The sequence below is a fragment of the Onychomys torridus genome, chromosome 3 (assembly GCF_903995425.1).
Source record: "Onychomys torridus chromosome 3, mOncTor1.1, whole genome shotgun sequence".
NCBI classification, from domain to species: Eukaryota; Metazoa; Chordata; class Mammalia; order Rodentia; family Cricetidae; genus Onychomys; species Onychomys torridus.
In genome coordinates, this window is record NC_050445.1 from 54,527,504 (window position 1) to 54,541,349 (window position 13,846).

At 36.3% G+C, this 13,846-nt stretch overlaps 1 protein-coding gene across 2 annotated transcripts in view; it reads left to right on the forward strand.

Moving 5' to 3' along the window:
- Positions 1-841: 841 nt before the first annotated feature.
- Ppp1r3a (protein phosphatase 1 regulatory subunit 3A) overlaps positions 842-13,846 on the forward strand; it is a 38,535-nt gene continuing 25,530 nt past the window's right edge. For both annotated transcript variants that reach the window (XM_036180466.1, XM_036180467.1), the window contains exon 1: positions 842-1,629. In XM_036180466.1, the coding sequence (XP_036036359.1) occupies positions 842-1,629 (788 nt within the window). The remainder of the gene's footprint in view (positions 1,630-13,846) is intronic.

Genomic DNA, 13,846 nt, shown 5'->3' on the forward strand with positions numbered 1-13,846 from the left:
GAAATAACTACAATTTCTTTTGAAACTTTCCAGGAATTCTCTCTACATACACACACCTCTGCACATTTATTTTTCTTTTTCTAGTTAGCTTTTTAATTTTTGTAAGGACTGCAAGGATTCTATCTTTGTAGCATTATTTATCTCTTTCCTTCATGCAAGCCTTTCAGTAGTATTTAGAGACTTTTAAAAATAAACATTTAGGCATGAGTGCACAGTGACATTAACTTCTGCACATGCTCCCATCATATTATTAGGACAGATATCTCACTGGGGTAAGGCATATGAGTATTTAAATTTTTTCTAGTTTATTTTTTACTCATTTTTAGCCCCTGTATTTGACCCCCTGACAATCAACGTTTGACACTGTAACTCTCAGAAAATGCTAGCTACAATTATTAGCAAATTGTAGATCTCTCCAAGTTACAAACATTCATACATTCCCTTTCTAATCTTGCTTGCTTCATTATTTCTGCTTTTATTTCTATTATATATTTAAACTTTTATAGAAACTAATTAAAGTAGCATTTTTACCCATAATTTTAATATTTTTAATGACAAAAATGATTATTTGATGTCTCTGGAATTAAGTTCATAAACAAATGCAACTTTTTAACATTAAGAGTTAAATCTGGAACATCCTAGCTAGAGCAGCATGGACACTATCATATAAAAGGCCTTTGGAGGTAGGCTAGCATAGTTTACAAGCCATTGGACCTATTTATAGAGCTGACTTCTTTTGCAATGTCAACTGTAACCTTATGCTTATTTTAAGCCTCAGTATCTCAAATATCAGCCTCTACTAGCTGTACAATTTTCTCTTATTTGATACCAGACAGCCCCAATGGAGCCCACTGAAGTACCTGGTCAGCTTAGCAAAGATAATTTTTTAGAAGTTCCTAATCTGTCTGATTCTGTGTATGAAGATGAAGAAGTTAAAGCGACCTTCAAGCCTGGCTTCTCCCCTCAGCCAAGCAGACGAGGATCAGGATCTTCTGAAGACACGTACCTGGACACCCCAACTTCAGCGTCCCGGAGAGTTTCCTTTGCTGACAGCCTTGGATTCAGTCTTGTGTCCATTAAAGAATTTGACTGTTGGGAATTACCAAGTGTTTCAACTGATTTTGACCTAAGTAGGGATGTCTTCCCTGCAGAGGAGTATGTTTTATCGCCACTCTTTGACTTGCCCTCTTCAAAGGAAGAGCTTATGGAACAACTGCAAGTCCAAAAAGCAGTGCTGGAGTCGACTGAACATCTCCCTGGGCCGACAAGTATGAAGGGTGTTATTCGAGTTCTGAACGTTTCTTTTGAGAAGTTAGTGTATGTGCGCATGTCCTTGGATGGCTGGCAGACACATTATGACATTTTAGCAGAATATGTTCCTAATTCATGTGATGGTGAAACAGACCAGTTCTCTTTTAAGATTTCATTGATTCCTCCTTTTCAAAAAGATGGCAGTAAAGTTGAGTTTTGTATACGCTATGAAACTTCTGTTGGTACATTTTGGTCAAATAATAATGGCAACAATTACGTATTGGTTTGTCAAAAGAAAAAGAAAGATCCAGAGCCTATTAAACCAGTGGAAGAAGCTCCTAGCAGACAAATAAAAGGCTGCTTAAAGATAAAATCAAGGTAAGGAGATGTTTTTTACATACTTGAAAATTTCTAAAATGTCATTATTTTGCAGGTTATAAGAAATAACAAACCTAAAAATCTGCTGGTTGCTCATAAAAATAATGGTGTCAGATTTAGCAGGTCAATGGTGTTTAAGTAATTTCACTCTAGTGTTTTAAATTAAGGAAAATGAGTGTGTAATACAGTGTTGGTTGATGAATAAACTATTTGCTTGAATTCAAACCTTGGATTATGAAGGATTAATTTATAAAATTATTTTATTTAGAGCACATTTATTTGCAATGATTCTTAAATCCCATATTTCACTTTGAAATATATTTAACTAACATAAAATTGTATTTCAGTATGTACCTGGTGCTCAGAAAATGTGTAAATTTTTTCCCTCCGAAGCTGCAATGGTGATTTTAATGACTGAGTGGGTTATATAAAGATGTTTAGAGCAATGTATATTAGATTAAATCATAAGAGAAATGAATTTAATAATGAACTAACAAAAAGATAATTGTAGTGATGTATAAATCATACATAACATTTTATAATTATAACAAGTATACATTATGGAACACAAATTAGTGTAATTTAGTAAAAGTAAGTGGAGCAGAATAAAAAAAAAATGACCCAGATAGAAATAAGGATATTCAGCTCTAAAGATTTGAGTTTGGGGATATGACCCTTCATTAGTAACCCTGAGTGTCTGCTAATGTTGAAAAATAGAAGCAGCCTTCAGCATGCTCTGTAGTACAGAGCTGGCTAATTTCCATGCAACTCGGTTAGCAGATAAAACATTCAGGAGCATGTATACCACTGGCTGCTCCTCACTGCATCCCAAAGGAAAAGCCCCCATCGTTTGTCTAGCAACAAGCAAATGTTTGATTATTCTCTGAGTGATTCAGCCTGACTATCCCTAAAGAAATAATTCAGTAACTTCACCAGAAATAATTTCACACGATGAAATGGGAACTGGGTAAAGAATGAGAACATTCAGAATGCAAGTACTAAGTAGAAACTTTTTACAAGTTACTTTGAGAAGATATTAATAATTTTGTGTTTTCATGGAAAAGTATTAAGTAGTAATTACTAAATTTGTGGATCTAGTGGATTAGTGAACTAAGCTAATATAGGGTAATACAATTCAAATATATGAGATAATACTGTTTTGTTTTATGTTCAAGTCACTTGAAAGAAGCTTAATCTACTGTGTGAGCTGTGCTGCCTTTCTCACTCCAAATGAAAGTTTCATAGTTTTATACTTACATTATTAAAAGAGATAACATAATCATAACTTCTATATATGCTAAAATAAAAACTTAAGTGTTTGTAATAATATTCAGTAACATTATCTACACACACACACACACACACACACACACACACACACGCACACAATTCAATGAAATTCAAATGAACCTTTGCACAAAAACATATGCATTTTTAATACTTTATTGAATGCTTTTTAAACGTGTAGCCAGACACTTGCTGTGCCTGTTAGAGCAAACAGGATTTAAGAAAGGTAAAAACATTTGACCAAAGAAGCAGTATTTAACTCAGTAGGTTTTCTGTGAGTTAAAAATGCAGCTTCACAATGTCAAGCAGTACATTCTTATCTGAGTTGAGAAGGTCTTCCTGTGATAGGCCACATTTCACTTTATACCCAGAGTACACAATGGGCAGCCAATAGACCTAGGCCCAATCATATACTCCAGCCACAATGTCATTGGGACCATCTAGCTGGATATGTGTATCAACGTATACCTTTGTCTTAAGAACAGTAATCATCAGTTCATAGCAGACACCATTCAGCTTTTAATGCTGCTTTGGAGAAAAAAAAAGCTGAGAAAACCTAAACCACAAAATGGTCTGAAGGCCTGTAAAGTTTCCTAATGAGTTATGAAAATGGAAAAACCTCTTTCCTTCAAAACCACAAATACATTTTCTGTACTTCTATAACTTAAAAATGACCAACATAATTCAAACCACATTTTGAAGAAAGCGTTTTCCTCTGGAGGAGGCTTTCTGTGCTGTTTCAGTCCAACATGAATTTTTACATCTGATTTATATACCACTCAAGATGGAGTGTATAAAGGAAATCCTGACAGATCCTCAGAACAGCATGTGCCATAATAGAATATTTATACAGCTTTTCCATGATATAATTTATGTGCAATGGGCTTTCAAATATTTCTAGAACTCGTACAAGAGAGCATTATCAAATTTCTAAATGAATAGTGCAGTTGGATTTAATTGGGAAGAATTTGGTTAAGAAAGAAGAGGGCTACCCCATTAGTATTATTTAAAAAAAATGCTCCAATGGTTAAAATAAATTTGTACTCATTTGATAAAAGATTATAGCTCCTAAGTCCCCTTCCTGCACCCAAAAGAGTTCTAAGATCCTAAAGGTTTTTTACAAAAAATTCTGTACTCCCTGTGCTGTTTGATTTGGAGGACAACTCTTTTGTGAGGCAAAAATTGAGTAGAAATACACATGGATTTGTGTTTCTTACATAGATCTTGCATAGATTAAGAAGAGTGTGCAAAATAACTCAGAGTTAAGATGAAAATTAGGCTGTCCTAGTGCACAGAGCAACAACTAACTTCAATTTCTCTTAATACCAAAGTTAATTTGCTACTGGTGTCCCTGAGATTGTATTCTCTGAAAGTGTCAATAATCCCTTCTAATAAGTACAGAACAAACTGCAGACACACATTCAGTGAGGCAGGATTTCTGTTAAGTCAATCATCCACACAGTATTGATGTTTTCTTTGTGGAAAATGGTCTCAAGTTGGAGATTGTAGATGTCTTCTCTGAAGTGGGTTGTCTGCTTTCATTTGAGGTTTATTACTCTATATGATTTGAAATATATATAGAGAAGGAAAATCAGAGTTACCCACAGACATGTACTGCAAGTGACCCAGAGTATCTAATATCAGTGAAAGGTATGCATCATGAGGCATCTCTCAGATGTCACCACACATGCAGCAATGGGGACTGTGCTAGTGAGCAAACTAAGCAGATGATTTAGTGAGAAATGTCATTGATGCAAGTCATATTCAATGTACAGATCCAGATAAGCTAAAAATAGAATGCAGATGCAGTACACTACCTGAAAGCTTAAAAATTAAACATACCTAAGTTTAAATTCCAGCTTTTCCATAGACTAGCCATGTGAACTTGGGCAAGTAGGATTGATTCCTCCTAGGTTTATTGTGAATAGCAATAGTCTATTGGGGCATATTCTTGACACTTCCATTATATATATATGATTTTGGCATAGTTTCTAGTTCATAGGAATTTACTAATAAATTATTAGAAGTTCCAGTTAGCTGCTTTAAATAGGCCAAGACTAACTTCAGCTTTAGGAAACTGTAAAACACATACTAAGGTTCAGGCTGCTCCAATTTGCAGGCTTTCAATTTCACAGCTCCTAGATATTCAGGTGGAGAGCATTCCTTTGTCTCTTGCAAGATTTTATTCAACAAGAAAAAACTTAAAGTGTCAATATTTTTTAAACATATTTGACCTTATATTTTTTAGTATATTAAGGTAGGAAGAAAATTTAGCAACTGCTAAAATTTGTTCATTTAATAGGTGAAAATTGAAGATCTATTTTTTCCAAAACATTTTTGGGGGTGCCATATGTCCCAGCACACATGTGAACGTCAAAGGACAACTTGTACAAGTCAGTTTTCTTCTTCCTCTATGTGAGTTCCAGGCACTGAACTCAGGTCAACAGGTTTGGCCGTTTAGCCATATCTCCAGCCCTGAAAGACCATGCTTGAAGGAGTAAAGAGGCATTCTTTTGGGCATTGAACAAGAACACATTTTAGTCTGAGTAGAAAAAAAAAAAGAAAGAAAGAAAGAAAAAGTATGTGATAGATAGCTGCCTGGCTGTGGATGTCTTTTAAGAAATCAGGTTAGTCTAGTAGAGATATCACAATGGCCAGTAAGAAAACTAAATGATATTGCATCTTTAAGGATTCTAAATGAATGTTGAACACATACAAGGCAAGCATCCAAAGCTCTCAAAATTGTCACCACCCCCATCAAGAAGTCTTCACCTGATTCCTAACTTCTTGACTCTTGACTTGCATTGTTTCTCCTGACATCAAAGATTTCCTTGTTCGGATTCCCAAAGGATTCAGTGATTGTCCATTCAGGGCCATTGTGTAAGGAGCAGCAGTAAGAAAAACAAACAAACAAACAAAAAACAAAAAACAAACAAACAAAAAAAAACCTTGGGCTCTTAAAGATATTGAGAAACTCTGAGAGAAAACAGCACACAGGGCAGAGAGGAGCGTGGGAGAGAAAAAACAGCAACAGCAAAAGCCAATCTCATATGCTGTGGGTATACAGTGGAAGCCACAGACAAACAAATAAATATTTGTGACTTGGGCTTCTTAGACTCTAAGATTAGAGGAATGGTCTTCCTGGTACCTTGTTTTTCTCCTACACACCTGTCTAACATGTATTCTCCACTATATACAAGATGACCTCACCTGGCTTTCTATTTTATTATTCTAACTAAAGAAACAGTATGCATAGGTGTTGAATGGTATTTACAACTTGGCCAGGTGACTACAAATAAAAGCCCCAAGTGGTCTTAATGCCAAGAGGAGAATGATTAGTCTTACTTTCCTTCATGCTTGAGGAATAGAACTAGGCATATGGAGGAAAAGGGAAGAGAGGAATTCTTTCTAAAGTGTAGCTTTAAAAATACAGAGCGTTTGTCTTTCAGAACAATAAAATTGTGAAAATGAGGCCAAGAAAAGCACTAGAAAATGGCTATAAGCTAAAGCCATGGTGTACGTTCCAGTCACAGCCATTGGACTGTGAGACTTCCTTAATTTACACATCCTGAATAGTCTGCGATCCTGGAAATAGTCCAAAGCAGTGTAAATACCTCCATGAGGCCTCTGGGACCTAATGTGTTCCATACCTCACTCATTTTGAATACATACTAATTGTGGAAGCTGGGCCTGTTTAAGGGGAGGGACCTCTGGCAAGTCCACATGGAAACATAAAACACAGCTGCACAGGCCCCTCCAGAGGGTGCAGAGAGCTGCCGGCTGCTTGACAGCGAGAGGCCAACCTGCTGACTGTCCTTGGAGACCCGCCAAGGCTCCAAGGCTTCCTGGTGTTGTGGAAATCTGTACTCTTATAAGCCTAGACCACTAGATGAGTGCGGATTTTTCTTCTACGAGAAGTGAGCAGGAGGTTGTCCTCTTGGACAAGGAATCACTGTGGAAGTCATATCTTAAGTACCTGTTCTGAGTATCTGACTCCATCTTCTTTACTGGAATCCATTTTCCACCTGTAAGGTTATAGAGAACTGCAAAACTATGAACCAGATCCCCTTCTGTCCCCCAACATATGGTGGCATACCGTGAAGTAAAAGAAAGTAATTGTTCACTTTCTTTTCAATCTGTTTCTGTATTTTACCCCAAACACCAATAAGAATAATATAGGCAGAATGACTTTAGCAAACTTCAGGTGGGGTTGACTGTCCAGAATCCTGTTGGACTTAGAAAGGTATGCTGTACTTTGACACCTCACTGTAGTGCTGTTGCCTGAAAGGTGTATGTATACATACACACACACACACACACACACACACACACACACACACACACACAGCCACTGTATCCATCTCTTAAGTACAAACACATTTTATAAGGGCTGTCATATACTCACCAAAAGCAGTTACACAGGAATTTTTTAGTTTGACTAAGATAATGCAAATGGAGAATTTTAAAGACAGATTTGCATGGATAATTTTGGCAAAGGTTGGTTCCAGAGTAGCCCTATGTATTTGGCTTCTAAAAACAGTAAAGTACAGTAGAAATCAATTTTTGGTTTCCTCTCTAATTAGTTACTATTTGAACTTGGAAAAACTGTATCTTGCCTCCATTTTATTAAGATGTAAAATTGAGATTATAATATTGTTTTTCAGAGCTGCAATAAGAAACATATTAACTCACACACAATGCACCAAACCAAGTTGTTGACATTTGGAGATATTCCAAAGTGGAATCTCAGTGGCAGTGGTGATACATTCCACAGTTTACCATCTTGAATATGGCCGAGCTCTGCCCAGTGTTAATGGTGAAATGCTTTCCCCTCATTACCATTCCTTCTGCCACAACCCAAGGTAATATAAATAGTTTCTAAATTAGTCACATTCAATAAACTTGTGACACTAACCAAGAAACCTCAGGATTGTGCTTCTGTGGAAAAAATGATTTCCAAATCTCAGCCACTTGTAGGCTACTATATATAAATATCTACATATAGAGTTACTGTATGTATAATATGTAAATATATATATATGTCACATTACACACACACGTCACATTACACACACATACACACACACACACACACACACACACACACATGTATATATATATATAATATAATCCATAGTGTGTGTGTGTGTGTGTGTGTGTGTGTGTGTGTGTGTGTATGGAATGGGGATATTAATCTTTTTGGAAATTGTAGTTTAGGTGATTTTTAAGATGAGTTATAATAAAAAAAAATGCTCTTTGGATCAAACCACTCTAGCAACACAGACTTCAACTTGCTGTCCATTTATATTTATGACTGAAAGATTAAATTTGAAATTTATATGATTCCTTTATTCAGAGAAAATATATTATGTATCCTTGCATCTATGTCACCTCTGATTTTTTTTTTCAAATTTTATTTTTTTTTAATACGGATATTTGTGTTTCAATTTTACATATCAGCCATGGGTTCCCCGTCCTCCCCCCTCCCACCCCCACTTCCCCCCAAGTCCCTCTCCCCCCCATTCCCATCTCCTCCAGGGTAAAGACTCCCCTGTGAATTCAGCATAACCTGGTAGATTCAATCCAGGCAGGTCCAGAGTCCCCTCCTTCCAGGCTGAGCAAAGTGTCCCCAAATATGCCCCAGGTTCCATACAGCCAGCTCATGCACTAAGGACAGGTCTCAGTTCCACTGCCTGGGTATCTCCCAAACAGTTCAAACTATTCAATTGTCTGGTGATCAGATGGCCAAACACCCTAACTGTTGTGCTAGAACTCTCATCCCATAACTGATGGAAGTGGATGCAGAGACCCTCAGCCAGGCCCCAGGTGGAGCTCCAGGAGTCCAGTTGGTGAGAAAGAGGAGGGATTGTATGAGCGAGAATTGTTGAGACCAAGATTGGAAAAAGCACAGGGACAAATAGCCAAACGAATGGAAACATATGAATTATGAACCAAAGGCTGTGGAGCCTCCAACTGCACCTCTGAGTTTTAAGTAACTAACATTTTCTCAGACACAGAGATCAGATCTCTCCAAGCTCTCTTCTGATGCTTTAACGAACATGTTCCTGTCTGTGATTTGTTTTGAAAGGTTAATCATACATCTTTGTGTTTAAAGACCAACTGGAAAATAAATTAATGATTTGGACTAATATTCTATACTTTTTGTTTACAAAGACCAAATGTGTATTCAACAAGTCTATCTTCAGAATGTTTGATATTCTCTCCCTTCATGTTCTCTGCACATTCAGTGCTTGCCAGGAGTGGTATTCAGATTGCAACTACACACAAAATTTTAATAAGAAAAAAAATTGTCCTGTGTTTGAGTGATGAGCTTGAATTTTACTCTCTTGGAAGTTTATAGAAGTAATTAAGGTCAAAATAGTTCAGCCTCATATCGATAATTGTATGTCTTGTTGAATAGTGAAAGACACAAGAGCCCACTTGCCCTCTGACAGCACCAGAACACCAACACTGCAGTGGAATTGGGACTTATCTCATGTAATTCAGCCACTATGAAACTTACTTATTAACTGTAGTCTAGGGTAGGAACACTGAGCTCCTATTCTTAAAGATTTCAGCAAATGTCTTTGTCTCCTTACAAATTACGTAACATCATTCAGGAAATGAGAGGAAACTGACAAGGCACACTGTTGGCATCTGCTCTTGGAGGTGAAGATTTTTGTTTTATAAAATTCTGATACAACTTAAGTATTTAAAGTAACCAACAGAAAAATCATAACCAGGCACAACAAAAAAAGTGCTACATTCTTTAGCAAGACAAGATAATTACTCGGTTTAGTGTTAATAAAGTTATGGTCATCTTTTATAATACTAATGCAACACTGGACTAAATGTTTTCATTCTTTTTCTCTTTACCCTCTTGTTTTGTCAGTATTGGGTGTTCAAAGCAACAGTCTTGTGCATGGTTGACTCATGCTCTACACTGAACAGAATCTCCTATTCGTAGGATGTGATTTCTGAATGATTTTCATTGGATTAAATTGTAGGCGAATCCATTCAATCTTACTCTTTACTTTCAAGCAGAATACTTATGAAAGTTGTTAAGTCTCCATAGTTTCTTGTTAATTCTTTTTTTGTTGTTTTTTGTTCTTTTTGGTTAATTTTGGTTTTTTAATTAAATTTAATTAATTAATTTATTTATTTTTTGGTTTTCCGAGACGTTTTCTCTGTGTAGCTTTGGAGCCTGTCCTGTAACTCACTCTGTAGCCCAGGCTGGCCTCGAACTCACAGAGATCCACTTGCCTCTGCCTCCTGAGTGCTGGGATTAAAGGCATGCGCCACCACTGCCCGGCTATAGTTTCTTCTTAATTCTTTTCTGGGAATATTGTGTTATTCAGCAATATATTTGATAAGGAAGTTCTGTGATTATAATATGTCTATTCATAACACTTCATTTTTAGTCACTCAGTTATTCTGGATTTCAGTTGAATTAAATACTGGAATTTCTAAGATTACAATTTTAATTTAAGCAAGTATGTTTTTATCACTGATTTCTATGTTCCATATTAAGTGTCCTTGATAATTTTAGATGATTTCCTTGAGATCTGAGCCAATAAACATGTAAACTAGTTTGCAGTGGCTTAATTCTGTGTCAGAGAAGAATGAATCCATTAACCCATCAACTGGATAAGGTGTAAATGACACTTCCATTACAAGGAACTGGTGTTGCCAGATCCAAAGACTGGTGACACTGAGTGGGTCAGTCTCAGCTGGCTAAGGAGGTTTCCCAGTCCTGCAGCCTATCATTGACTTATTAATGACAGAGTACTGTTATGACGGCATGTCCTGTAGTGGGTAGCCATCCCAGCCTTGGCCTGGAAGTTCCAACCCCCATTGAGGCTTCGGTAATTGTCACGCCCACAAGGCAGGGCTGAGGGAGGAAGTTGAAGATGCAGGATCAGTATTGAGAGGAGAGGTTGCTCTTGGTTCTGGGTCTTCAGCTTCCTCTCTCAGCCCCACCTAGTGGGCGTGACCATTACCGAAGCCTCAATGGGGGTTGGAACTTCCAGGCCAAGGCTGGGATGGCTATCCACTACATCTCCCCTGCTTCTCAGAGAAGACTTCATCTTAGGAAATTGAAAGCTAAAAGTACCTCAGAAGATCACTTAGTTTTGTTTTCAATCTACACAAAAACTGCTGTATTACAATAATTTAAAACCTCTTAGAAAAATATGGAATGATTTAGAATAATAATTATGCTAGTTTAGAGATATCCAATTTTAAAATAAAATTTCCTCCAAGAATGCAATTATGCAAGTAAGACATTGAAGACTGTTTTGAATAAATTTGTAAAACTCCAAAGTTTTGTAGAGCAGATGAAATTTAAAATGAGTAAGTACATCCTTCTGTGGGAAGTTAATACTGTATCTCCAAGTAGAGATTATTAGAACATATGTAAAATTTCCTGACTCTCCCAGCCTGTGAGTGTGAGTGCATGCATGAGTGTGTGTGTGTGTGTATGTATGTCACATATACATAACTCCCTCTTCAAATTGCTAATGATTTGGCTAGAGTTTCTACTTTCTGTATTATAACATCTAGGTTTATAAACTAGGTTAAGTAGTAGACAATTATAAAAATATAAGAAGTCAAGATTCTGTTTCCAAGTCTTATAAATATATTTCCACATGAATCTTGGTGCTACTTTTGACTTAGCCTCATTCTAAAGCATATTTTTCCCCTCTAATTATTTTCCATGCTTTCTTTACTCTACCCCATGGAGTTACTATTCATAGGATACAAAATAAAATAGTTTTCCTTAACTAAAAAGTTTTTTATTGGGCCAAATATATTTGATACAACTTTTTTTGGAAATAAATAAGCATTAGCATGAACCTACTTAGTTTATTATTTCTGTATCTGGCTGCAAAAGCCCCTACTGTACAGTCCTCCTTACAAGTTGAGTGAGAATGTTGACTATAGGACATTTCTAGGCAGTCCCCATACAAATGATTTTACTTTTCAAAATTTCTCATGTACTTTATCATTTATAAGTTTTCCAGTCAAAGAGAAGGAAGAAAGATTCTATGAGCAAGGAGCATCAAGATTATGGTGGGAAAACCTACAGAAACAACTGAACCAAGCTAGTGGGAACTCATGAACTTTAAACCAACAGCTGTGGAGCCTCCATGGGACTTTACTAGGCCCTTTGTATAAGTGCTTGGTCTGCTTAAGAGCCCCTCTGGCAGTAGGATCAGGATCCATCCCTGGTGCATGAGCTGTCTTTTTCGAGCCCATTACCTATGGTGGGACACCTTGTACAGCCTTGATGCAGGAGGAAGGGATTGGTCCTGCCTCAACTGAATGTACCAGGCTTTGATGACACCCCATGTGGGGGGGCTTACCTTTTTGGAGGAGGGAATGGGGGGTAGGTTTGGAGGAAAAGGCAGGGGCAGGAAGGAAGAGGGAAGAGAGGGGGATTTGTGGTTGGTATGCAAAATGAATAAAAAATCTTAATTAAGAAAAAAATTAAAAAGTTTTCCACTTTAATATACAATTTATTTTTCTGTATAAATTCTAAATATAAAATACAAAAGGCTTCATTGTCAAGCACTACATTAAATCTATTTTCAAAGATGGTCATTTACTACATCTCTCAGGACTATTGAAAAAAACAGTCACAAGGCTACATCTTAATGGCCATAAATAGGCAAAAGGGTGGCAACAAATCTTTAGGCTAATATAGTTAAATCACAAAAATATATTCCTTTAAACTTGTGAGCAGCTTATTATAGATATAGATGAAGTAACTGCAACTTGGGTTTTTCAATGTAATCCTTCAAAAAGCTGGGTTTGCAGCCGGTTCTAATTACTGAACTACTACGTTCTCCTTTGCAGTGACCACTGCCTTACCTACCTAGCCACACAGGCACTAGGAATATTAAATCTCAGTCATGTAATGGGCCATCAATATTCTGAGATATAAATGTTTAGGAAGGTCTTCAGTGTTTATGAAACAAAGCAGTGAGTCTTTTGTAGTTTTAGGGATGTTAGGAAGCAATGATGCCACATCAATGCATTGTGAGTTCAACAATTCCTGCGAAGACATCCCATTTCCCCTGGAAGCACAAACATCTTCCAGTATGAAGCCTCTAGCTCTTCCATCTTACTTTAACTGTTTCTTTTCCCAGCTTAACTTAAACATTTTCTGTTTAAGTTATCTTTATTATTAAGTTTCTTTATCTCTTCTAAACCACCCTTTAATCAGGGACTTGATCAATTTTTCCTTTTTACTCAAGGACTTTTCTGGAATTAAACATTTTTCAACTTTCCCCCTTCCCTACAATTGGCATTTAATGCCTGCATTATTTATCTGATTCTTATTTTAATATGTGTTTCCTCTTGCACTATTAAAAACCTTGTATCTATGTCCTTCTTCCCAACTCTATTGCACATTCTACAAAATACAGAGTTGTGTGCAAGTCTAAAATACTATTCCCCACAATGCTTTGCACAGGGACTCACATGAAAAATAACCTTTAAAAAGTATCTGTTAAAAGCAACTTGTTTGCTCATTGATAACCTAGATGTTGAGAAAATCCAAAAGCATCTTCTAAATAATTGAACAGAGTTTTAATGTTGAAGACTTTTTGTAATTTCTCCATATTTCAAATGTAGATGACTATTGTATATTTATATTTGGGTATCTAAAGTAGCAAATTAGTGGACTCATACGTCACATCTAAATGATAACCCTCATGAATATTTCTCTTTTCTTTAGTCTTCATTGTATTTAGAATACCATCATCATTTCTTTCATGAAAATAAGAAGCTTCATCAATCAAAACTTACACATCTTTGGAACACTTCTGTTAACTGTATACCTGTACTATAGTCTATAGTTGTGTTGGTAATAATATTTTTAGTATTTGAAATTAAGAAAAATCATATGAATAATATATTTATATAA